A 24,767-nucleotide genomic window follows, 5' to 3' on the forward strand; every position below is an offset into this window, starting at 1 on the left:
AGAAAATAATGACAACAGGTCTCAACCAGAGTTAATGAATGGGCTTCAGGAGTTCTACATTCAAAATATATCTGTGCGTTTTTCCTGGGAGATGGTGCATAAGCTTAATCAAATTCTCTGATGTAGAAGAGTATTTAGTGATAACACAAAATATTTTTCATACTTTTTTCAGACAAAAGAGCAGATCAGGTGTGTGTACATGCAGAAGTGGCTTTTATTTCCTTCAATGAGTTGTTCATTGTTTTCAAAAATTTACTCAATGAACATATATTTTTATATTCAGATCATGTTTAAAAAACTGACAGTCTAAGAACTTCAAATTCTTTAATGTTTCATTACTAAAGCCAGCCAAATTTTCAATGGGGAAAAAGGGGGAAAAATTGCAAACTTCCTCTACTTTCAATATAATGGTTTAATAAATCTTCTAAAACCGATTTCAAAGAATTTCTAAACAAGCAAATAAACAAACTCTCACCACAGTCAGAGGAAAGTAGAGTAAAACTTCCTGACTGGTTCTAAATAGCACATCAAAGTGCAATTACATGAAATAGTTTCTTCCTCTAGTGGAGGGAATTAGAACACAGTGTTAAATTTTTGTGGAAAAGTGTACCCTCCTCCCACAAAGTATTAATAATTCATGTCCCTTACATGGAAATATGGAACCAAAAAAGTTAGAAAGTAAAATTGCTTGATATTCTATTACTTAAGACTAATGATAAGGCTTTGGAATAATTTTCCTTCCTGTCATCTGCTCTCCCTTCCTCCCTTCTGTACACTGGCTAGGGTGATTTTTCTGGGACAAAGCTCCCATCATATTGGATATCAAATTTTATGTTCACCCTTTCTCCATTTAACATTGAAATCAATCATTTCTCATATAATCAGGGGATTCATAACCTTGATTTTTTTTGTGTGGGCTACAAAATATTCCACTGACTGGGTTTACTGGTTAACCACTTTACACATTTAAATTCTTTCCAACTTTTCAATATTATAAGACAAAATAACCGTTTTTATGCATGAAGGCTTTTTTCCATATTGAGAATAACGTTCTTGCAATAAATCCATAAAAATGAGTTTGAGGTCAAAGCAAATGAACATTTTTAAGGCTCTGAGGTACCTATCTCCAAACTTCTTTCCAAAAGATTTCTGAGATTTTATACTGCCATCAGCGATGTATCACTTGGTATATAACGTCTACTACAACTGTTGGCTTATTTCCTCACGTAGAGTGCAAGTTATTTGAAGATAGGGGGTGTATTTTATTAAGTGTTTATCCCCAGCACCTATGCCTAGCACAACGTGGGCGGTCAATAAATAATTGCTTAATAAGGAAAATCCCTGCCAATACAAGATGTACGTGTGTGAAATACAGACTGTGTGTTTTTCTCTAACTGGATAGATGAAAACTTGTCATCTTCTTTAATGTGCAATTTTTTTTCTTATAATTAGCAATTTAATTTCTCTTTTAGATTATATTGTAAAAATTCAGATTCTCTGAGGCAAATGGACCTGGCACTACCCATTAGCTATATAATCTTGGACAAGTTCTATAACTCTAGGCCTCAACTTCCTCATCTATAAAATGGAGATAAGCTCCCATATCACAGAGCTCTCGTGAGGATTACATGAGTTAAAACACATATAAAATTAGAAGAGTGCTTGGTACACAGCATATGTTCAATTAATGCTGAATGAATAACATGTGAATGCAAACAGTAGTGAAGGGCTTAAAATGAAATAGTCTCATCCCACTCCCACATTCGGCACTCATGAAGTGACCAATTCTTTACTCAGGTTTTTAATTGTAAAATACGATATGTGTACTGAGACGTGCACAGAACAAAACTGTCAATGTGACAAATAAAAAGAGAATACTTACATAACCAGTACTCGAATCTGAAAGTATTGATACTTGTCAGCATCTCAAAAACCCCCCATATCCTTTTCCCATCACAATCTCCTTCCCTCTTCCCGGTTAAACACCATCCTCATTTCTTGACAATCCTTTCCTTTAACCTGCATGCATCCCTAACAAAAGAGTTCAGTTTTGTCAACATCTAACTTTATGTACAGGATCATAGTATATGAAGTCTTTTCTATCGTATTTCTTTCACTCAACATTGGTTTAAAAAATTCATCCACATTGCAGCCTGTAGCTCTAGTTCGTTCAATTTTATTGCTTGATAGTTTTCCCACTGTACGAATACACATAATTTATTTAATTTTTGACTCTTAATGGACATTTAGTTTGTTTTCAGTTTGTGCTAATGCAAATCATGGACAGGAATCCTGCTGTACCGGTTATTCTGGTACATTTACACAGGGCGGGGGTGAGGGTTGCTGGCTCACAGGCTATTTATATACCTTCAGTTGATGGAGAGTGCTAAATGCTTTCCAAAGTAGTTGTGTCGATTTATACTCCAGTATAAGCAGGGTAGAAGATTCCCATAGTACTCCAGGTCTACAATACCTGATACTACCACACTTTATTTATGTATCTGTCAAACTGATTGGCATGTAGTTTCATTGGTTTTCACTCACTTTTATTACTTAATGAAGTCCTACACTTTTCTGTGTTTACTGGCTGTTTGGATTTCCTTTTTTATGAGGTTTACGTCAACTATTGTTATTTTTTATTATTATTTATTTATTTTTGGCTGAGTTGGGTCTTTGTTGCTGCGTGCAGGCTTTCTCTAGTTGCGGTGAGCGGGGGCTACTCTTCATTGCAGTGGCTTCTCTTGTCGTGGAGCACAGGATCTAGGCGGGTGGGCTTCAGTAGTTGCGGTACGTGGGCTCAGTAGTTGCAGCTCACAGGCTCTAGAGCGCAGGCTCCGTAGTTGTGGTGCACAGGCTTCATTGCTCTGCGGCATGTGGGATCTTCCCGGATCAGGGCTCGAGCACGTGTCCCCTGCCTTGGCAGGCAGATTATTAACAACTGCGACACCAGGGAGGTCCAACTATTGTTATTTTGAATTCTTCTCCAAGTAATACTCTTACATGACCATTTTCTGACTAAACTGGAGGCATTATCTGTTCACTTTCTATTTTACTAAGTAAGGATTTAGTTCCTTTACACTCTTCCTATGTCCACACTGCTCAGTAAAGTTATGTCATCATTAGTTATTCCACTGCTCGTGATCTCTTTGACTTGTAGTGATATACTTAAAAACCTACATTGTTGATCAACTATAAACTCTCTCAACGTCACGCTTTGTAAAATGAGGACATTCATACCATCTTCCCTTTTTTCTACCTCCTGTCTACCTTCCAAACCTAGCTTTTACATTGTCAAAGTTGAAATTTATATTCTGTTCTATGTGCAGTTAAGTCTTCTGTTATTTGAGAGTCAGTAAGGAGTAAGGTTTAAGACAACAGGCAGAGAGCCTAAACTCAAAGCCTCGATCCAACCCTAAATTAGGTACAGCCTGGGCAAGTTCCTTCCCTGTCTTAGCTTCCTTTTCACAAAAGTGGGAATGATATTAGCACCAACCTCATAAGGCTATTCAGAGGATTAAATGAGTTAATATATGCAAAAACACTTAGAGCCTAATATATACTAAGTACATACTAGCACATTTCAGTACATACCAAGTTAATGCAAATACATACTAAGTATAGTTTAGGTTAGTTATTTGTTATTACATGCAAGTTGACAATAAAAGCTGCAAACCAAGACAGTACTGCCATTATTATAATGAAATTAATATTGCCCACTGCAGATGTACTGTCTCTGTGTATAGACTACACCTCGTTCCATACTGTGTCAGTGTCACTGCCCTTGTGCAGGCTGACCACATACCCCAAGCCGCCTTGGGCTGTTCCAGTTTATACCTGTTGTCCTGATGTTACAGCATTAGAGCGCCTCCTTACACTATTGAAGTGTAAGGAGTTTGGACAAGTTCTGGTTTGGACAACAAATTAGATAGGTGGTCATTACCCCCGTGTGTCGCTGAAAAGGGGGACATCTATAGTGTCAAGTTTAAGTGGATTCTTCTCTTCCTCACCAATAGTAGGTTAAAAATCAACCATAGCTTAGTTTGCTTCAGGTTTATGTCAGTATAGCCTTTTTTCCTCTGGAGTTCAAGTTCCTTCTCCTCTTCCTCTCCCTCTTCCCTTCCAACAGTGCCTAATGCCTAGTAAGTACGATATGCCTCAAGGTGTTTCTAAGCTCTCAATCACACAATCAATAGCAGCCTCTTCAATCTAGACTAGCTGCTCTCTGCACTGAATCCCCTATTACCTTCCTTCTTGGTTTATTGCCTCATTTTGCTGGATTATTTCTATAAAAAGCTTAAGGTGTAGCACAGGAGGTCAATTTTTCAAATTTCTTTCTGTACAAAATATCTTCTTCAGCCTGCACTTATGACTGATAGTTTGGCTGGATACAAACCCCTAGGGTGAAAATTATGTGCCTGAAAAACTTTGGAGGTATCTTTCTAATGCCTTCCAGGATCCATGGTGCTGATGACAAGTATGATAAAGTCAGATTTTAACTTTTTTTTTTTTTAGGTGACCAGTATTTTTCTCTCTGGAATGGATGTATCCTGTCAGTATTTTATTCTATGTTAATTTATTTTTTCAGTATTTTAAAGTTTCATAATGAAGGGTGCCTAGGTATGAGTCTATTCTTGTTCATCTTGCTCAAAACTTGAGTAACTATTTTCAATCAGAGGCCTGATGTCTACTTTCAGCTGTGGGGAATTTTGTTGCCCTTTGACAGCTTCCCTCCATTTTTTTTCTGGGTCTGGAGTTTCTAATAGTTACATGTTGCATCTCCCAGATGCAGCCTCTCTAACACATTGCTATCACATTTTCCATTGTGTCTTTCTTTTTTATATAATGAGAAATTTTTTAAATTCCTACTGAAGTTATTTCAGCAACCATATTTTCATTTCCAAGAGACCTCTCTTGCTTTCTGACCATTCTCTTTTTAATTAACACCCTAGTCTAATTTTATAGTTGCTAGCCCTTTTTAAATCTCCCTTAGAATACTAATTAGGGTTTTTTCTTAAATTATTTTGTTCCCTAAATTGTCCCCGGTCCTACCAGGATATGTTTTCACACTTTGTCCCCCTCTCTCATGTTGTAAGCTTTACTCAACTATCAGGCAAATGACAGTTATTTTCTATTTAAGAATGAGTGCAGAAAGCTCCCTGAAGTCAACGATTGATTTGTTTTTTATGCAGGAAGAAGCGGGGAGTAACTGTAATAGGATCCCCTGCAAACACAATTTTCTAGGGTGTGAAAACTCACACTAGCTGCCCTAGTTCTCGCCGGTTTCACTGTTTTCAAAATGAAAGCATCTCATTTCAGGAGCGTAAGGGCGGGGCTGGGAGTCCACTCCTCCAAACACAACCCTTCAATGAGCTCCCCTATTTCAGTCACACTTTTAACTAACTCCACCCTCTCTCCTCCATGTGCATCTGAGCATGGGGCTACTTCTGCAGGTGGGGTCAGAATCCTCCTCAGCTGCAGGTGGTCCCCGTGCATATTCTAGTTGATGCTTTTCCTCTGTTCTACTGCCTCAGTTTCACACTCTTCCACTTGTCTTCCGTCTTTCAAAACTGTTGAAATCTCTTGATTGTTGTGGGCTTATATACTTAAACGCTTTGATACCATCCTTGTAGTGTCTTGTCAAAACGGAGAAGAGCTGAAAGGGTTCTCAGTGCATTTTGAATCTGCTATTCTGTGGTCCCAGTGTGTAAACTTCTTGGTCTTCCCCAGTGTCTATCATTACTATTAGAAATACAATCTCCTGGTCTACTCATGAAGGAAATGAATACAACACACCTAAAATGACAAGGAATGCGGATCAGATGCTCTAGGGTCTTGTCGTACTCTGCAATTTACTAATAAACCACTTATGTGCTACAAATTGTAGGTGCTCATTTATAAAATGAAAGAGGGTAACTCTACATGAACTATAGATTTCTCCTACTCTAACATTTCATAATTTTCTAAGTTTTTTTCTTAAAATTTCTCTATATTATCATTAATTTTAATTAAAAAATAAAAATCTAACTTTCTCTTTTGAAAATCAAAGAGTTAATTCCCATAGTCCTACAATAATGGGATAATTAGTTCTGAAACCGGTCATGTTTCATACGAAAAGAAAATCATATTAAATGATTTTTAAAAATTAAACATGGACTTTGTAGCACAAAGACAAGGTCCCCCCCAAATGGTGTTCCTTTATTTACTAGAAATGTTCAGCTCTTCATTAAAGTTGAAATAAAATAAATATATTATTTTTGAGATGCAAAAATTTCTTACGAAAATCAATTTTTCTTTTCTGTCCATACAAACAAAAGTATGGAATGACATTAGAGGTCAGGTTTATTTGGTAATAGAATGTAGCTTCTTGATATTTTTTTTTTTAGGAAAGGAGAATATCAACATCAAAACTTTTTTCAACTTTATTTTTATTTAAAATGAGGACATATTTTCCTCTTGTAAAAAGAGAGTTCAACTAGAACTGTCAATTTTCTCATCTGTAAAACAAGAGCACTGAATCAGCTGACTACATTCATTCAGAACTCAATTTCTTTATCGTATGATCACTAAGGTTCTCCCTAAATCTAATATACTAAGGTTCTAAGGAAAGGAAAATATATTACTAACGACATGTTTTGATTTTTATTTCTTAGAGTTCAAATGTCCACCATTCACCTTGGTCTAAGCTTAACCAGTCAAGGGGATACAATGCAGATGGGAGGAGGAAACAGAACCCTCACACAAGCTGTGCCATGTTGCAATCAGGCTTCCGTTTTAATCTTCTCTATAGCTTTAAAGTGATACCTTTGTCCCGGCAATGCTTCTTGTTTCAAACTGATTTTCTCTGGCTCTTCCTGAACACTTTCTGAGGAATCACTGACCTCTTCGATTTCTGAGGAGGAAGGACTCTCTACTGTCACAGTCACAGGAAATTCTGATGGACCTGAGTGTCACAAGAAGAAGATAGGAAACCACAGAGTTGTTAAACTACAGTGCAAAGAAAGAAGACAAGATTGTATAAAAGACAACACAAGCCAGATACCAAATATGCAAATATTAGAGGACATTTAACAAAAGTGATCTGAGGTATCATTATTTATAAACGTCTCTCACTGCTCCTTAGTCTAAAACAGGCAATGACTAATTAAAAGTACAGTAACTTATTTTTGCTATGTTACTGTACAGACCTCTGTTGTACATGGTTAGGATTAGTAATGGGAATTGCCCATATTATTTTATTAAGTTTCTTTCACAGAAGCCAAGGGAAGATCCAAGGTAACCATTTTTTCTCAGATCAACTTTAGACTGCAAATGAAAAATTTATTTTTCACTATCAGACAAAAACAGTCTGGAAGAAAATGTAGTTTCTTGGAGGAAAATACATCAGTAAAGGGACTGATAAAGAATCAGAAGAATAATCAGAAAGTCAATATATCTAAGCTGTATATAACAGATGTTAGAATTTTAAAAAGTAAATCACTTACACATACATAACTAAAACTGACCCATCAAAAATTTCATCTTCTCATCACCCTTAAGCCAAAACTAGGGTAACAGTAATACAATTCTCCTGTCAAGCTTCACTGCCACTGCAATGTTGTTCAATTGGACATTTCCAAACATTTAAAACCTGATCTGGCCACAAGCCCATAAAAGTCTACAGATCATAAAGAAGTGTGCTGGGATTATGTAACTACACAGAAGACAAGTCACTAGGACATCATTTTGACAACAAGCTGCAAACCTGCAGCATAGGAAAATCCCAACAGGAGAACGAGGCTCACACCCTTCTCTCTGGGCATGCAAGGGCAGGACTGACACCCAAGATGCTCTTCTCTCAACCTCAGCAGAGGTGCCTCTCACAGAGCAACTATGCAGTCTCCCAGAACCACTGGGAAGGAGAATCTGATACTGACAGTATTAGCTTGCCATGAGGCCAGAAGCGAGGAAATGTGTGTGGCCTTGGTGAGAGAGCAGAGGTTTGGGAGATGTTGCTTTATATTGGCTTTCAGATCAGGAATTTGTACATATAGCCCACAAACAACTTTTCTTGAAAACATATGAACATTCTTGAGTATGACAGCTCCATGTGAGGGGTCAGAAATGGCAGTCAAGTTCGTTTCACTGGCTAACAGCTGATTTTTGGACTGGAGAACAGGCTTCCTTGTTTACAGACAACCACAAGGCTGCCAGTTGTGTGCCAAATCCACACAACTACACAGTTGCATTGGGAGAGTGACCAAACATGTTTTACATGGATTTATTTCAGAGAGGGAAATGCTTCTTGTAAGGCTCTGTCAGTTTAAAAAGCAAGAAGAATGACCACCCACCTTTGCCAGTTCAAGCCCTATATATCATAAATATGATAGCTACACACCAGCAACTGACTACATACATCATGAGCTTTGATGAATGGAAAGCCCCTAAAAAGATATCAACAAAATGAAGTTAGGTCTTGATGTAAATACATCACCAGTTAAACCCAGTTAATACAACTATTTACTATTGTGTACAGTATCCATACAGAATTGTGTATAAAAATAAATAAGCTCAAAAGAAGGACCTGGAAGGCTCTGCTACGGAGAAAACTGAACAGAATTCAGCTGACTAGCTTGGTAATAACTCTCTGAACTGCTGAGAGGCCCCTTCAGTTCCTATGTTCAGGATGGTTGAGATTTCAGTCTCATTTCTGTAAATGGTGATATTAATCGTTCTCTAATTTACCACTCTGTGTGACGAGGATGGACCTGAGATTAAGTGTCTCAGGAAGAAGATAGAAAACCACAGAGTTGTTAAACTCAAGTGCAAAGACTGGGGATTCAACACTATTCTTTATGCAACAGCAATTCACATTACCATTTGGTCAGATTCTTTCAACAAAACAGAAGATGCACTCACATGTATTAAAAGACAAAAATTAACTGCCATCTGTATCAATATGTTAATGTGCTTCAATCACATGTTTTCATGAAAGTTTAAACATAAAATCACCTTTAAGATCTAGGCCATGTGATCTGCTCCCTGCCATGTCAGATTATACCCTGTGAAGTTTACTGTCTTAAGAGTGACAGAGTTCTTTTTACCTTGACAAATAACTAAAAGGAAAATAAAAACCCACACACACAATAAGATGAAGAGCCTATACATTTGTCAATCTTGATTTATTTGCTTTTCTTCAGTCAATTGGAGGTTTATAGCCACATTCTTAAAATCATTAACTGCAATCTTCCCAAACAGGTAATTGATGAACTGATGCATTCTAAAACTTGTCAGTGACAAAGTGTTATTCCAGTTTACAGCAACAGTTTAATTCTATTTAGGTACTAAAATTGAATACACTGAATACTGCAAACTTTATTCCCAACCACTCAGTAAAGTACTACATACTTTTGAGACAAAGGGAAAAAAAAGAAAAACCTAAAAAGCATAAGACTCTTCTGATTTTCATTTCCAATGATACATGCCAATCTTGATGATCAATCAACGACTTAAATGTCAACTATAAACCCAGTATTTTATTAGCTGTTATGCAGTATACTAGAGCAATAGAAGAGAGAGGACCTCAAACCCTCTGTTCCCTCAAATTGAAAGGCAGGCTTTTTGACCCCTCCAGACCACTACTGGACACAGGGAACACACACTGTTTCAGGACCCCAATCAAGAGTCACCTGCTTTGTGATTACTTCCATGACACACCCTCACCAACACCACTGAATTTGCTGCTCCTACAGGACATTACATATATTTCCTATTTTAACACATACCACAGTGCATTATAATTATGATTGTAGATACATGTTCTAACAATTTAAAGATCATGATGACTTTTTTGCTCTTTACATCTTGCTATTTCCCTTCCCGTAATATTTCTTGAAGAGAAACCATAAAAATATAAACAAACACAAAAAACAGAAAATATACAAAACATGTGGTTTGTGGCTTAACACAAACTTAAGTAATATTAATTCTGACAATACCCAGCATGACATGTATCCATGGTACATGTATCCATACCAATATCCATGGTACAAATGAGAATGGACCAAGGTTTGAGCAGGTACAGGAGACAATCCAGGCATGAACAACACCAAGAAAAGGTAGACAGGAAGTAACATGGTGTGTAGGAAATCACGAGACCAGTCTGATGGGAAGAGACTTAAACAAGACTGAAACTCACTTTCTAAACCTCCATCTCCAATTGGACAATTCACAAGACACAGGTGCCCCAAAGTGGCCGATTTATTCAATCCCTTTAATGGGGAGGAACAGTCTAAAATTTTACCCCTTTAGTTTGCCCCAAAAGCAACTATCAAATGTTGGCAGGACACAATGAAGGCTTACCTTTGTTAACATAGTTACGTCTCTCTCTCTCACAACTAGCCCACTTAGCTCCAGGTTCCTTAGCGCACCCGACGCACTTACACAGCGTCTAAGAGCTTTACACAACTGGAAGGTCACATCTTTATTTCTTATTGCAGGAACACAACTTCTGGAAACTTTATTTCTGTCAGAACCTAAAGCAAAATTATTGTAAAATGAGTGATTTAAACCATACATTTATCACCGTTAAAAAGCATCTGCTCTGTGCTAAGGATTAGAAACGACTCCTGCCCTTAAAGCCTCATTAAGGAGGGACACGTATAAACTCAAAATTTCAATCACATGAGATAAAGAACCATAACCTTTATGCACAGAGGTTCCTATGGAGGCAAAAAGTTATGTCTAAGTGACAGCTTCATGATAACCCTGAAGTACAATCGAGAAAGATGAGGCTATGCAGAGTTGGAGGAGGAGGTGCATTAACTGCAGAGGGAGCACCTGTGCAAAGACACTCAAGCCTGACTCCTGCTGGGCACTGTAAATACTGCAGGTGGGGATGACTAAAGGCCAGGGGTCCAAGTGTGAGAAGGGACAGAAAATAGAGATGTTGGTCGAATCAAGCCTGGGAGAGAGCATGGCTTGTATCCCACAGGTGATGAGGCCCGGGGCTACCACTGGCTGAGTAAGGGTGCCTCCGCTGATTAGCAAAAGGCACCCTGCTGCTGAAGGACCAGTTCGATAAAGGGAGTGATCACAAAAAGCTCCCCTTCCTCAGGGCCAAAGAGCCCCAGGAGGCTTGGTAGAGCACAGTTCAGACTACACGCCTCTGGGCAGAGCACACGCTGGGCGGCTAGTATGCACTAACTCTGTGTGGGCAAGCCATTAGCAGCATTATTTTAGGCGTATCTTTTCATGTTAGAAGATTACTCAACCACAGTAGGCAGATGAATTTAGAGGAACTGAGTCCAGGAGCCGTGAAACCACCCAGGAGCTTCTGCCATAGTCTGGGCAAAATGCAATGTGGATGAAGAAGCAAATTTAGGAGCAGGCCAAAATCTACAAGCTAGCCCCCCTGGATGCAAGACATGAAGAAAGTTCAGTGAAGGAACTCTGAAAAGAATGGGCTCTGCAATAAATTTTTCTTACAATCAATGTAAAATATTAGGCAAAATTAAGTACAGTGGCCTTTAAGGTCCCGTCCAGCTCTAATTTCTTTTGATTTCTAACTTATTACTCTGGTTAAGTAAAGTCCCTTCAGAGGTACGGAACAGTTCCTACACCTGAATGGGATGCAAAGAAAAATCTGATTTCTCTTCACCAGGGGATGAGTTGAACTGTCCTTGCAGAAGAGATAACACATGGTGTGAACCCCAGATCCTAGAAAAGGGCCAGGCTCACGATAAGTATTCAGCTTTTTGAAAACAAATGAACAATCATTTCCTCTCCTAGATCTTAACACCCTTTCTCTGCTGGCTACTTTCCTTCAGCTTATAAACATCCTCAATATACCCACTTAAAAAGCCCTCAGACCTATGATTCTTTGGCTCTTCTTGTGGGTAACCTAAGTATCCCCAATGCCTGCAAATACCTGTCCTCCCAAAAAGCCCAGATCTGTACCTTGGGCCCAGACCCATCTACCAGGCCCCTCTAAAGCACTGAAGATGAAGTAAGATCCTCTCCCCACCCCCAATCCCTTCCTACTGTGCTCTGTATCTCACAAAAAGGTGCAGCTGTAAACTGTCACCCACACTTGCTGCCCTTCCTTTTCTAACTGGTCACCAGGCCCCACCCATTCTCTCTCGGATCTGCAAAATCCAGTTCATGCTTTTATAACTTAAGTGGGACCCTTAGATTACAATTCACCCTGCACCCAATCAAGTGCCTTCCACATGGAGGTCTGAGTGAGTCTCTAAGCCAGAAGTCCATCTCACTGTTCTTTAGGGTTTCCCACAGCCTTCAGGGTAAACATCTAAACTTCTGACAGGACAAACAAGGCCCCTTTCTGTTGGGCCCCACTAGGTTTCCAGTATCAACTCTCATTTCTTTCCCAAACCCTGAGTTCCAGTCCTGTATCTTAGTTTTGCCATATTTTCTTATATTTCTCCAACTCTGACACACACTGCTCCCTCCTGCCACCCCAGGAGCTTCTACATATCCTTAGAAAGGATGGCACCTCCTCCAAGAAGCCTACCCTGAACTTTCCCTTCCAAGATTCTGTGCTCTGCAAAGGGGAAACGTAGTGGGGAGGGATACATTAGGAGTTTGGGATTAACATATACACACGACTCTATATAAAATAAATAATCAACAAGGACCTACTGCATAGCACAAGGAACTCTACTCCATATCCTGTAACAACCTGTATGGGAAAAGAATCTGAAAAAGAATGGATATATGTATAACGGAATCACTTTGCTGTACACCTGAAACTAACACAATATTGTAAATCAACTATGCTCCAATATAAAATAAAAATTAAATTAAAAAAACAAGATTCTGTGCTCTGTAGCACCAGAACCCACTTCTTCCAGAGCACGGACTACTGTGCTTATGTTTACTTGCCGCCCAGTAGAAGGGGAGATTACCTAGGGCAGAAGCATCCTCTCCAGCAGCCCTTGGTTCTGACCACTCATTCAAGTGCCAGGATACTTTACACACATAACCTGCGTAATTAATTCTAAGAACCCACAGAAAGGGTGGTTTTTAATGTCATTTTATAAGTGTGGGGATTGTAGTGCAAAAGAAACCTGCCCAGGCCACAGAGAGCATAAACTCTGGAATTCAAACCCTAAGCTGCCTTCACACCAGTGCTCTTTCCACTATATGATAGGACTATTGAAAAAAAAATTTTTTTTTTCCTGAGCCCTGTTTTAATGAAAAGGAAATGAAGCTGGTATATATCAATTTCCTAATCGCTTTGGCGTGTACCAGGCAAAGTCATTCAACAGGCCAGGTAATATCCGTGAACAATGAACGATGCTCCAAACTGTGCTAAGTGTTCTACATTGTAGAGTCTACAAGCATTAACAGAGTGTGACTTTGTAACCGCCACAGAGAGTGAGTCCTGTTAAGCCCATGCTACAGATGAGAACAGAGACCTAGAAGCCTTAAGGCACTCGGCCGGGGTCACCGAGCCGGCAGGAGTCATAGGCTGCACGCCCCGTCTAGTGCACGCACACCCGGGCACTGGGCACCGGTTCTAGTGCCCACCCTCCACCTTGTACCATCTAAAACTCCGCTTCACAGCGCCGACACGAGAGCCCCTGGAAGCGGAAAGTACAAACCCGTCTCGCCAAGCCATGGCTCGAAGCAGCTCTGGATACAGATTGGGGGCAGAGGGTGCTCAGGGGCGGTGCCCCGTCCACCCCGCGCAGGCAGTGGCCATTGAAGTCCAGCAGGCCCTCCCGCAGGGAGGCGCCCACGGCGGGCAGAGGCACCGAATCCTGCAATGCACACAGGTCCTCACAGCGCCAGAAGAAAGTCAGCCGCGCTGTCGCAGCGCACCTTCACTCAGTGATGATGAGCCGAGCAAGGCCTCGGGGATGCTGGCTGCACACATGATGCCCACACACGCCTGGAAGCCCCGGCTGGCCTCCCGGCCCCTCGGGCGGCCATCACAGTCCAGGGAGTGGTAATCAGGGCCAAAGTGGTAAAGGTCCTGCATTCTTCTTCTTGCATTATTTCAAAACCGGCATCGCTGGCGTCAGGCAGTCCGGTAACTGGGTCCAGCGGACCGGTAATTGGGTTCATTTGCCTCTGCCTTATCTGCCTGCCATCTGCTTCCTGAAATGCAAACAGCTACACAGGGTGATTTGCTACAAGACAGTGCAGGGAGCTTAAGCACCAGATGCAGGATGTAATTTACACTGACAGCTAGGGAGTGATAGGAACAGGATGTAATTTAGCTTTGTGAAACATACATCTAGTTACAGACACTGCAGATTAGTAACAGTTTAAATAAAAGTAGGAGCGATTAACCCTTTCAGGCCAGTTTATGTGTCTTCTCTAGCCTGTTCACTGTCCCCTTTACTTTCCTTATTTTCAGGAGAGGAAAAACTTCATTTCTATTTTTGCTGCAACACTATTATGCTTAGTGAAATAAGTCAAACAGAGAAAGACAAATACGGCTCGCATGTGGAATCTAAAAAATAAACAATAAATGTAACAGAAAGGAAATGAATGCACAGATGTAGACATCAAAGCAGTGGTTACCAGTGGGTAGAGGGAAGGGGGGAGGGGCAAGATAGGGGGAGGGGAGGGGATGAAGAGGCACAAACTACTATGCATAAAATAAATAAGCTATAAGGATAGCCAATGTTTTATAATAACTTTAAATGGAGTATAATCTATAAAAATATTGAATCATTGGGTTCTAATATATTGTTATTACAATATAATACTGTAAATCAACTATACTTCATTAAAAAAATGATCACCACAGTACGTCTAGTTAACATCCATTACCATACATGGTAGAAATCTTTTTTTCTTATGATGAGGACTTTTAAGATCTACTCTCTTAGCAAATTTTAAATATGCAATATGGTATTATTAACTATAGTCACATCCCCAGGACTTATTTATCACTGGCAGTTTGTACATATTGACCACCTTTACCCATTTAACCCACCCTCCACGCCCTGCCTCTATGAGTTTTAAAAATTCCACATAAAGTGAGATCATACAGGATTTTTCTTTCTCTGTCCGATATATTTTACCTAGCATAACACCCTGATGGTCCATTCATGTTGTCACAAATGGCAGGATTTGCTTCTTTCTCATGGCTGAATTATATATATATATAAAAATAATTTGGCATATATATATGCCAAATGTCCTTTATCCATTTATCCATCGATGAACACAGGGGTTTCCAAGTGTTGGCTACTGTAAATAATGCTGCAATGAATATGGGGGTACAGATTTCATTTTGAATAGTTTGTTTCCTTCATACAAATACCAACTAGTGGAATTGCTGGATCGTATGATAGTTCTATTTTTAAATTTTTGAGGACCTCCATACTGTTTTCCATACTGGATGCAACAATTTACATTCCTACCAACAGTGTCCAAGGCTTCCCTTTCCTCCACACCCTTGCCAACACTTGTTAGTTCCTGTCTGTTTTTTTTTAACATCTTTATTGGAATATAATTGCTTTACAATGGTGTGTTAGTTTCTGCTTTATAACAAAGTGACTCAGTTATACATATACATATGTTCCCATATCTCTTCCCTCTTGAGTCTCCCACCCTCCCACCCTCCCTATCCCACCCCTCTAGGTGGTCACAAAGCACCGAGCTGATCTCCCTGTGCTATGCGGCTGCACGAATTTGCATGTCATCCTTGCGCAGGGGCCATGCTAATCTTCTCTGTATCGTTCCAATTTTAGTATATGTGCTGCCGAAGTGAGCACGTTCCCGTCTTTTTGGTATTAGCCATTCCAACATGAATGAGGTGACATCTTTGTGGTTTGATTTCTCTGCTGATTAGTGATTTTAGGTGCCTTTTTAACTATCTCTGTATCTTCTTTGTAAAAATGTCTATTCAGATCCTCTGCCCATTTTTTTGTTGGATATTTTTTCTATTTTTTTGTATGAGTTCTTCATATAATTTGAATACTAACCCCTTATAGGATATATGATTGGTAAAAATTTTCTCCCATTTGGTAGGCTGCGTTTTCATTTTGTTGTTGGTTTCCTTTGTTGTGCTTTTTAGTTGGATGTAGCCCCACTTGTTTACTTTTGTTTTTGTTGCCTTTACTTGGATCAACGTCTTTGCATAAGTTCTGGAAACAACTCTTTCATAGTTTCCATGGATCATTTTTAGGGGAGAGGGTGAGTTGAGATGAACTACTAGTGAAAGGAGGGTCAATGGGTCGAACTATAGCCTCTGTTACTGTAGGTGGCCTCAAGGCCACAACTGATAGCCATTGTCTCCCTCCTGTGCTATCCATTCTCAATTCCCCTCATCCTTGGATAATACCTCTGCTAAAATGGATGGCTTACTTCGTGGGGTGACCCTCACGCTCGTCCCCGAGTGAGTGTTCTGAGCCCTGGTCATCATTTCTTTCTCAAACCATGGCTGCTGTACTTCATCATTTACTGCGTACTTGACCATTTACTGTAAAATTGGGAAAGGCAGTAACAAGAAATGCCCCACAGACTTGTTTTTAATCAATCATTTTCCAATTAAAAATTTTTTTCCCCCAGACATTTTTATCATCCCAAAAGGAAACTATGGACCCATTGAGAAGATACTACTTCGCTCTCTCTACCAGGCCCTGGAGACCACCAATCTGCTTTCTTTCTCTATGGATTTACTTATTCTGGATATTTCAGATAAATGGAATCATACAGTGTATGACCTTTGTGTCTGGCATCTTCAACTTAGCATGATGTTCGTGAGAGTCATCCACACTGTAATATGTATTAGTATTGCATTCCTTAAAAAAATGTTTTTGGCCGTGTAACATATTTAACGGCTCCATTCCTTTTTATGACTGAATTACTATTCCACTGTATGTATATACCACAATTTGTTTATTCATTCATCCAATGATGGACATTTGGGTTATTTCCATGATTTTTCTATTGTGAGTAGTGCTGCTATAAACATGTGTACATAGATTTGAGTGCTTGTTTTCAATAATTTAGGAGTGGAATTGCTGAGTCATATGGTAATTCTATGTTTATCCCCAAAAACACACCCCAAGAAACTTCCTGAAAATCTGTCCTTGTCTCAGAAGCAGCTTTTCAGGAAACATGACATGCAGCACTATGGACAGGGTCCCATGAGAGCTTATTTGTGATGCCGGGGGGTCTGGAGTTGGAAAGGGCTTCCCTTATGAAATGGCAGCTAAACTGAGGGCAAATTCAATGATTTTTCCTTCTTCCTTTCCTTTCTTCCCTCCTTCTTTCCTTCAGAGGGATGACATAGATGTTTTACACAGTATATCCTTTTAAAACTTTTGCATTTGAACCCTGAACTTATTCATAACACGAATGATTATTTTAAGCAGGGTATTAGGGCTCAAATTATTAATATCATAGAACCATTACAGTGACAACTTGGATTGGAAACAATTTATTAGGAAAAAATATGGAAGCTTTTTTAATAAAAATTTTGATAAATAAAAAAGTTGACAAATCAGTGTATAGAGAGAATATTGGTTATTTGGGAAACTGTATCATAAAATGGATGGGCTCCACAAATTCTTCGATGTACTTGAAGAAAAGAGTGCTAAGTCAGTTTGGGCTGCTGTCACAAAGTACCATAAACGGGGCGGGGTGGGGGCTTGTAAACAACAAAAATGTATTTCTCAGTCCTGGAGGCTGGAAGTCTGAGATCTAGGTGCCGGGATCATTGCCTTCTGGTGAGGACTCTCTTCCGGGTTGCAGACTGTCCACTTCTCATTGTGTCCTCACAGGGCAGAGAGCAGAGAGAAAAAGCCAGCTCTCTCATGACTCTCACAAGGATAAGAATCTCATCATGAGGGCTCCATCCCGATGAGCTCATCAAATTCCAAAAGACCACCTTCTAATACCATCACATTGGAGGTAGGGTGTCAACATGTGAATGCTGGGGGGCCCCAAATATTCAGTCTGTAACAAGTACTAATGGGGAAATGAGAGCTTCTCTTGAGGATGTTAAGGGCTGTTACAAAGCTCAACGGTACATGTGTTTCCAGAGAGAACTACAATATAGAATAAGTTCTATAAGGCATTCACAGAATAGATTCATCTTTCTTCCCGAAAACAGTCTTTGGTAACCAAGGACCCATTCCTAGAAATTCACTCTTGCTCAAGGAAATCCATCCCCTCATTTAAAAACAAAAATCTTACAAAGCTACATGAATGACACAAAGGACTTTTCCCAGCTCGAAGATTCTGTGTGTAAAACCTGTTAGTCTAAATTTATTTCCAAAAGATAGACCCTCCGCAGGGTCTGCTCCTGCGGGGAAGGTGGGACCCCCGCTTGTGTCCCGGCCCCCAGATGTGGCTTCCTCAAGTTTGGGGTGAAGCCCCCAGCACCCTTGGGCTCTGCAGCGGGGCAGTGGGCTCGGGGGAAGGAGCATGGTCTCCGGGGGTTTCTCAGCAGGAGATGCCGGGCGGGGCTGCCACGCAGGAACCCAGCGGCCCTGGGTGGGGCGCAGACTCCCCAGGCCTGGGTGTCCCTGCTGCGCACGGCTGCTGACAACAGGGTCCACGATGAAGCTCTGCCTGGCAAACGGGGACTGTGGGCGGCTCCATCCTCCCCTCCCGTCGGCACAGCCTCATCGCAGCCCTCCCTTCCAACAGGCAAAGCCTGTGACCTGAGGCCGGACAGCTCCACACCCTCATGCCCCGGTGCTCGCCCCACGCCGGGAACAGGCACAAGCCCTGGGCCGGCCTCTCCGGACGGCTCGAGCGGGACGGCTTCTTCGGCGTGCCCGTCACCCACCCCGAGCCCAGGGGCCAGCAGGGAGGTCTGAAGGCCGCTTGGGCCCGGGCGGGGCGGAGGCATGGGCTTCGCGCCGGCCCTCCTCGCCGCCTCCTGCCTCTGCGCCCCGGCCGGCCCGGGGTGTGCTTCCCGTGGCCCCGTCTCCTTCCCACCCCCGTCGCGCCTCTTGCCCACCCCCACCCCCTCTCCCCCCAGCCGCGGGCTCCACCCGGAGCAGCACCGAGTCGTGAGGGTGCAGGAAGGGGCCCACCTCGGGGCTTCCCCGACACCTACCCCCTGAGGAGGGTCCGACCGGAACCGCGCACGAAGCGGCCCTGGCGGGAGGGAGACCAGGGGGGAGGGGGTCGGTGGGGAGCTTGACTCGCAGTTACTTCCGAGGGGAAGCTGAGCCCCCAGGGCTGGGGGCTGACCAGCCTCAGCACTCCCACGAGGGGGTGGTCAGGAAGGAAGGACCCTGTCCCTGGGGCCCAGGGCACTCACGGGTCAGGCAGAGTCGCCAAGTGTGTCGGGTGCCCTGGACAGCTGAGGCACATTTTGCCCAAAGGTTAAGTTCCAGCGCATCGCAGAGAGCAGACGAAATACACACACGGTGTTGCTAAGGGTTGAAACGAACCAATAATTCCTCCCGTTTCTCAGGATGTTCCGTTTGGCTGTTAATGAAATATATTTCCAAGGAATGCAGGCATGTGGCTAAAAAGGCCAGCAGTGCCTGGGGGGTTCACAACGAAACCCTTCCATCTCGCCCCCCTGGGCCATCCTGTGCTCTGGGAGCAGAGCTCTCAGCCAGAAGTGAAACACAGTAGTTTCCATATCCGGAATTCTAAGATTTTCTAAAGCCCTTTAAAGACCCCCTTCTCTGAGTGGTGCTTGACCTGCTGGTGTTTGGGGCGGGAGGGTGAGCTGGGTGGAGGGTCTGGGCGCCATCCCGAGGGAAGGGCTTTGGAGGCCTGTGTGAGCCTGAGACCGGGGGCCCAGTGCCCATGGCCGAGGGGAGGCTAGCGCTGACTCCAGCCATGCCGAGCCAGACGTCGCCCTCCTTCCCGACAACCCAGCAAAGCCTGTCGCTCACATTCCTGGCTGTGCTGCTTACACTTGCCCTCTGAGAAGGCCAGCCTGGCAGAGCTCTGTTCCTGCCCTCTGGGCTGCTGGGAACTGAGTACCTAGCCTCGGTGCTGGAGCGGAGGAGCCATAGATGGTGGAGGCCCAGTCCCCGCCCAGGGTGCTGCCCCTCTGCTGAGCTGAAACTTCTAAGCAACATCTTAATAAAACCAAAAGGGACGTGATATTGTTCTACCACCTGTGCCCGACCAATGTTAGCCCTTTGTCATATGGGACAGTGCTGTCTAATGGTAAAGTTTCCACTATCAGATCCCCAGTCCCTTCTCCTACCCCCTCCCATGGGGGTTCAGTGGGTACATCTGTATTTCATAGAACCTGAAACTCTGATTTTACAAAGGAGCTGGAGGTCTGGGGAAAGAACTGGTCTGATCTCAGTTAAGAATGCAACTTTATACCTGGACGATACTAGAACACTTTAGCACCTACTGTGTTTGAAAATGAGATCTTCACAAAGACCTCATGGGCAGGAGACAGGCAGGAGAGGGGACAGACTGAAGCTCTGTGACTGACCGATCAAGTAGCAGAGGTCAGCTGACTTCCAGGCCTACCACTGATTTACTATCACCAGAGCCACGTAACACACCTTCCACATAGAGAACCAGCAGAAAAATGAGTTTGAAGAGCATTTTAGCTAAATCCAAGGTCATTTTGATCATTAGTGAAAGTCATTCTCTTCCTACACACTGCCCCACACCCTGAGCCCCCTTCCTAGAACCAAATGGGTTCTGAGATTAAAGTGCAAGTGACAAACCTGGGGGTGACCAGACTTTATCATCTCTTTCTTCTTCTTCCACGTGTGTTCCTGGTCTTACTCTTCCCGGTTCTTCTGCAGGGAGCGGTCCAGCAACCCTGTCAAGTAAAATCACACACCCTAAGGATGACTTTCACAGACTCCTCCCGTGGAGGCAGTTTTCAAAAGGTCTTCCTTCCTACCTACACCCACCCCCCCAAAAAAAAATCAATCTTCATCTCAGGAGCCCTAAAAGGCACATCTTACCTCAAGATTTAATATTTAATACAACCTTTAGATCTAGTTCTGATAACTGCCAGTTGCCACCAATTCGCTCTTTGCAAGAGAATTCTACCTGAATCACAAGGTTAATAACCTGACTGCAAACCCAGCATCCTTAAGCTATCTATGGTCACCCTGGCAACTCACTATAAAGTTCTTCTTTTTAAAAGATTTCGGAAAAGTAATTTCAGTCATCAAGATTACATATTGCACAGAACAAAAAGCTTTATTATTCTTACCGTTCTCTGGATGTAACTCTACGTCTCTTTTCCTCCTATGTGGAGAGAAGGGAAAAAGAGAAAAACAATATTTCAAAAGAATATCAAAACCAAAAGCAAAGGGCTTCCCTGGTGGCGCAGTGGTTGAGAGTCCACATGCCGATGCAGGGGACGTGGGTTCGTGCCCCGGTCTGGGAAGATCCCACATGCCGCGGAGAGGCTGGGCCTGTGAGCCATGGCTGCTGAGCCTGTGCGTCCGGAGCCTGTGCTCCGCAACGGGAGAGGCCACATCAGTGAGAGGCCCACGTACCACACACACAAAAAAGCGTGAGTCAAAGTATTAAATAAATACATTTGATGTGGTTAAAAACAGGGTTTGGGGGTGATCTGGGCAACCTTCAGTCTGGTGTTGATGTCCCACCACGCTCAAAACAAAGAGAGGCCCAGGAGCTGGCCCAGCACACGTCTGCGCACTACAGGTCATCTAGTGATGCTACGTAAAGTCAAAGATCCACCTCATGTCAGGGATTTGTTAACACTAGAAAAAAACCAAAGGAGTAATTTGGGATTCACATCAGGAAGTGATGATGACAACCTAGACTGGACACCAGCTCTTCTCTGATGAATACCTTAGAACACTACTTCCCTAAGTTCACAACACTTGCCATCTCCAGGATACCTGTATTTATGTATTTAAGAGGGATAAAAAATATTGTCGTGATGAAACCGATCTATGTCGTCTGAGGTGGAGGTTACAAGAATGCATGCGTGCATACGTGTGACCACACATGCACAGTGAATAAAGTCTGTAGATTATGCTGATGTCCATTTTCTGGTTTTGCTATTACGGTTATGTGTGACGTCACCATTGGAGAAAGTTGGGTAAACTACACAGGACCCCTCTGTACTATATTATATGAAATTAATCTGTATGTGTATATATAAAATTCTGCCTCCAGACTGCCTTTAGACTTGAGCTACAACATCAACCCTTCCCTGGGTCTGCCTCTCTTGGCCTGTCCTGCATATTTCAGACTGGCCAGCCTGAAGTCGTGTGACTCAGCTGCTTAAATTAATCTCATACACACAGACATCACTGGGTCTGTTTCTCTGGAGAACCCTATGATAGATTTTATACTAATATACTACTGTAATATATACATACATATAATTTGAAACAATACAGAAGAAACTGATACATGCTCGCCTCTCGCAGGAAGAACAGGACGGAGAGGGGGGAGCACCACCCTTATGTACCAAACAGCCTTTTGTGCTGCTGCCAGCCCGGCCGCCCCAGGTGCAAGCAGATATAATGGCATGTGGCCCAGGCAGTGGCTACACAGCTAAGGATTTTAAGGCACAATGCAGCAAGATGCCAGGGCTACGGTCACACATGTGGAACATTCTAAAGCCAAGAGCGGTCGCAGGATTCTGCGCATGGGCCCCCGAGGGCACTCTGGAGGCTGTCGCAGACCCTCAGGTCCCACGTGAGGAGACAGCCCGCTAGAACACAGCAGGCGGCCCACCTCCCAGATCTCGCCCGGGTCAGCCTCCCAGGCACCCGGCCTCCTCTGCACAGCACAGGGCAGGCTCACAGAGGGAAGAGCGGCCCAAACCCAAAGGTCACACCAAACCCCACGGGAGAAGAGTAAACCAAGGTGATGAGGGGAGAGGGGAGGGGTCCCTCGGGAAGCTGGCCACTCAGAATTTCCAGCCTCTTCCACAGGAAGCCAGCTCACGAAGCACCAAGACCTGTCCTGGGTCACACTCAGAGGACTTGACCCCTGACCCCACAGCCCCGCTTCCCAAGCCTCCTCGATGCTGACGATGCTGACGCGGATCAGCATGGAGGAATGGGGGACTGCACGGCTGGGGGGCTGCTGGGAACTCAGGACTAGCCCACCCCGAGGCCCCGCGCCAGCAGGCGCCACACTCACTGGATGGTCTCAATGATTTCGTGAGCGGCATCGTGGGTTTAAACGTCCTGAAAGACAACGGGACACGGTTCAGAGCCGTCCCTCCCCGCTCCGGTGATGGGGGCGACCAGGGGAGGTGGGTGCTGCAGCCCCCGGGACTCCCCGACGCGCGGTACCTACCAGAGAGCTCCACCTACAGCGCTGGGGCCCTGTCCTGCCACGTGGGACACGCTGGTTCTGGGAGCGCCTGTTCCTGCAGCGCCCTGCCGCCCAGCGGGCTGCGGGGAAGGGACCGGGACGGACTCGAAGCCTCCGACCCTCCTGCCCCAGGACTTCCCCCGGGTGCTCCTGCAGCCTGGAAGCCACAGGTCTGCCTCTGAGTCCCTGAATCGCCGCAGGCCTCGGTCTCCATCTGTAAAATGGGGAAACACCACTCGTGCAACCACCGGCAGCGGGCGAGCAGCGTTCCTCCCTCCCGCCCACGGCGGCGCTCTCCGGGCCTCACTGCACCCGCGGGCTGGCATCGCCACTTTCCCCGAGGAGCACGTCGGGGGTCGCTCTGGCCTTTCGCCGGGGTCTTGGCGGCCAGCTAACCCAAGACCCCGCAGAAACCAAGTGAGGACGACGCATCGTGTGGACGGTCTGTAACTCTAGACTGCACCTCTGCCCCGCCGGTGAAGGTTCCTATCGCGGTGAGGAGGGGCCTCGAAGAGGATGCACAGTGAGAGGAGGGCCCCCGAAGAACACGGGCTGAAGCTGGAGGTGAGATGGTCAGGCCCAGAGCTGCCAGCCCTGCCCCGGGAGAGCGACTGCCCCTCTCAGACCAGGCCACCATTTCCACGCTTCACAGTGGAGGACGGCAACGCAGGCAGAGCCCCTACGGGCCAGGGCATGGATGCCCGGAAGGTCCCAGGACAGGGGCTCCCACGGCGCAGCGGTCCTAACCTAACAGGTCAAACAACTCCAGAAACACCCTTTGTGTCCTAAGCCTCATCTCTGCAACAGCAGCACTACTGAGCTATAATTCACACAGAATGGGCCCCCACTTCAAGTATACACTTCAGTGGGTTTTAATACATTCAAAGCTGGGCAACCATCCCCTCTATCTAGTTCCAGAACATCCCATCACCCCATTAGCAGACATGCCCCAATCCCCTCCCCAGCCCCTGACAACACTAATCCACTCTCTGTTTCTGTGGATTTGCCCATTCTGGACGTTTGTAAATAGAATTACGGTATGTGACCTTTTGCCCAGAATCTTATTTTTTAAGGCAAAGGAAAAAAACAATCTTCTATCGTTCTTAATAATATCCTCCAACTTACCAAGGACGGAGCAGTAAATATCCATTGAACTCATATTACTTAGACAAGGCCGGGGGCGGGAGATGGAGCACGTGCCATCCGTTCGGTCCAGCACAGGACCGCCCTGCAGACCAGTGGTTCCCGACACGGGGGAACCGACCTGCAGCTTCAGCGCCACTGCTGACCCAGAAACCCTGGGGAAGAACCACTGATGGGAACAATCGGCCCCAAGGCCTCCTGGAAAACGGCAGAAAACAGTGAGGACAGCTGGGTTTGGAAAACAGTCTGGCAGCTCCTCAAAGGTTAAACAGTTAGCAAATGACCCAGCAATTCCTCTCCTGGGTGTCTGCCCAAGAGAAATGAGAATATTCGTCCACACAAAACCCTGAACATTGGGCTTCCCTGGTGGGGCAGTGGCTATGAATCCGCCTACCAATGCAGGG

At 43.9% G+C, this 24,767-nt stretch overlaps 1 protein-coding gene and 1 pseudogene across 1 annotated transcript; both read right to left on the reverse strand.

Annotated features, from left to right (window-relative positions):
* Positions 1 to 4,576: 4,576 nt before the first annotated feature.
* LOC114886137 lies at positions 4,577 to 23,857 on the reverse strand. The gene is made up of 5 exons (XM_029206699.1): positions 23,617 to 23,857; positions 23,203 to 23,522; positions 21,128 to 21,162; positions 20,628 to 20,725; positions 4,577 to 6,940 (listed from the first exon to the last, which is right to left on the reverse strand). The coding sequence occupies exons 1-5, from the start codon at positions 23,855 to 23,857 to the stop codon at positions 6,759 to 6,761; spliced, it is 876 nt and encodes a 291-aa protein (XP_029062532.1). The 3' UTR covers positions 4,577 to 6,758.
* LOC114886324 lies at positions 15,642 to 15,731 on the reverse strand (annotated as a pseudogene).
* Positions 23,858 to 24,767: the final 910 nt, after the last annotated feature.

Source organism: Monodon monoceros, unplaced genomic scaffold, assembly GCF_005190385.1.
Source record: "Monodon monoceros isolate NGI ecotype Baffin Bay Population unplaced genomic scaffold, NGI_Narwhal_1 Super_Scaffold_6, whole genome shotgun sequence".
Taxonomy (NCBI): Eukaryota; Metazoa; Chordata; class Mammalia; order Artiodactyla; family Monodontidae; genus Monodon; species Monodon monoceros.

What these genes read in the sequence shown, in the direction of transcription:
- LOC114886137 (XM_029206699.1), bottom strand. Translation starts at nt 23,857, where the DNA reads ATGGTGGCCTGGTCTGAGAGGGGCAGTCGCTCTCCCGGGGCAGGGCTG. An exon ending in TGGTTTCTGCGGGGTCTTGG is followed by an intron (nt 23,523 to 23,616) that starts GTTAGCTGGCCG and finishes GGGTGCAGTGAG; the next exon opens with GCCCGGAGAGCGCCGCCGTG. An exon ending in GCTGTAGGTGGAGCTCTCTG is followed by an intron (nt 21,163 to 23,202) that starts GTAGGTACCGCG and finishes CTCTCCACATAG; the next exon opens with GAGGAAAAGAGACGTAGAGT.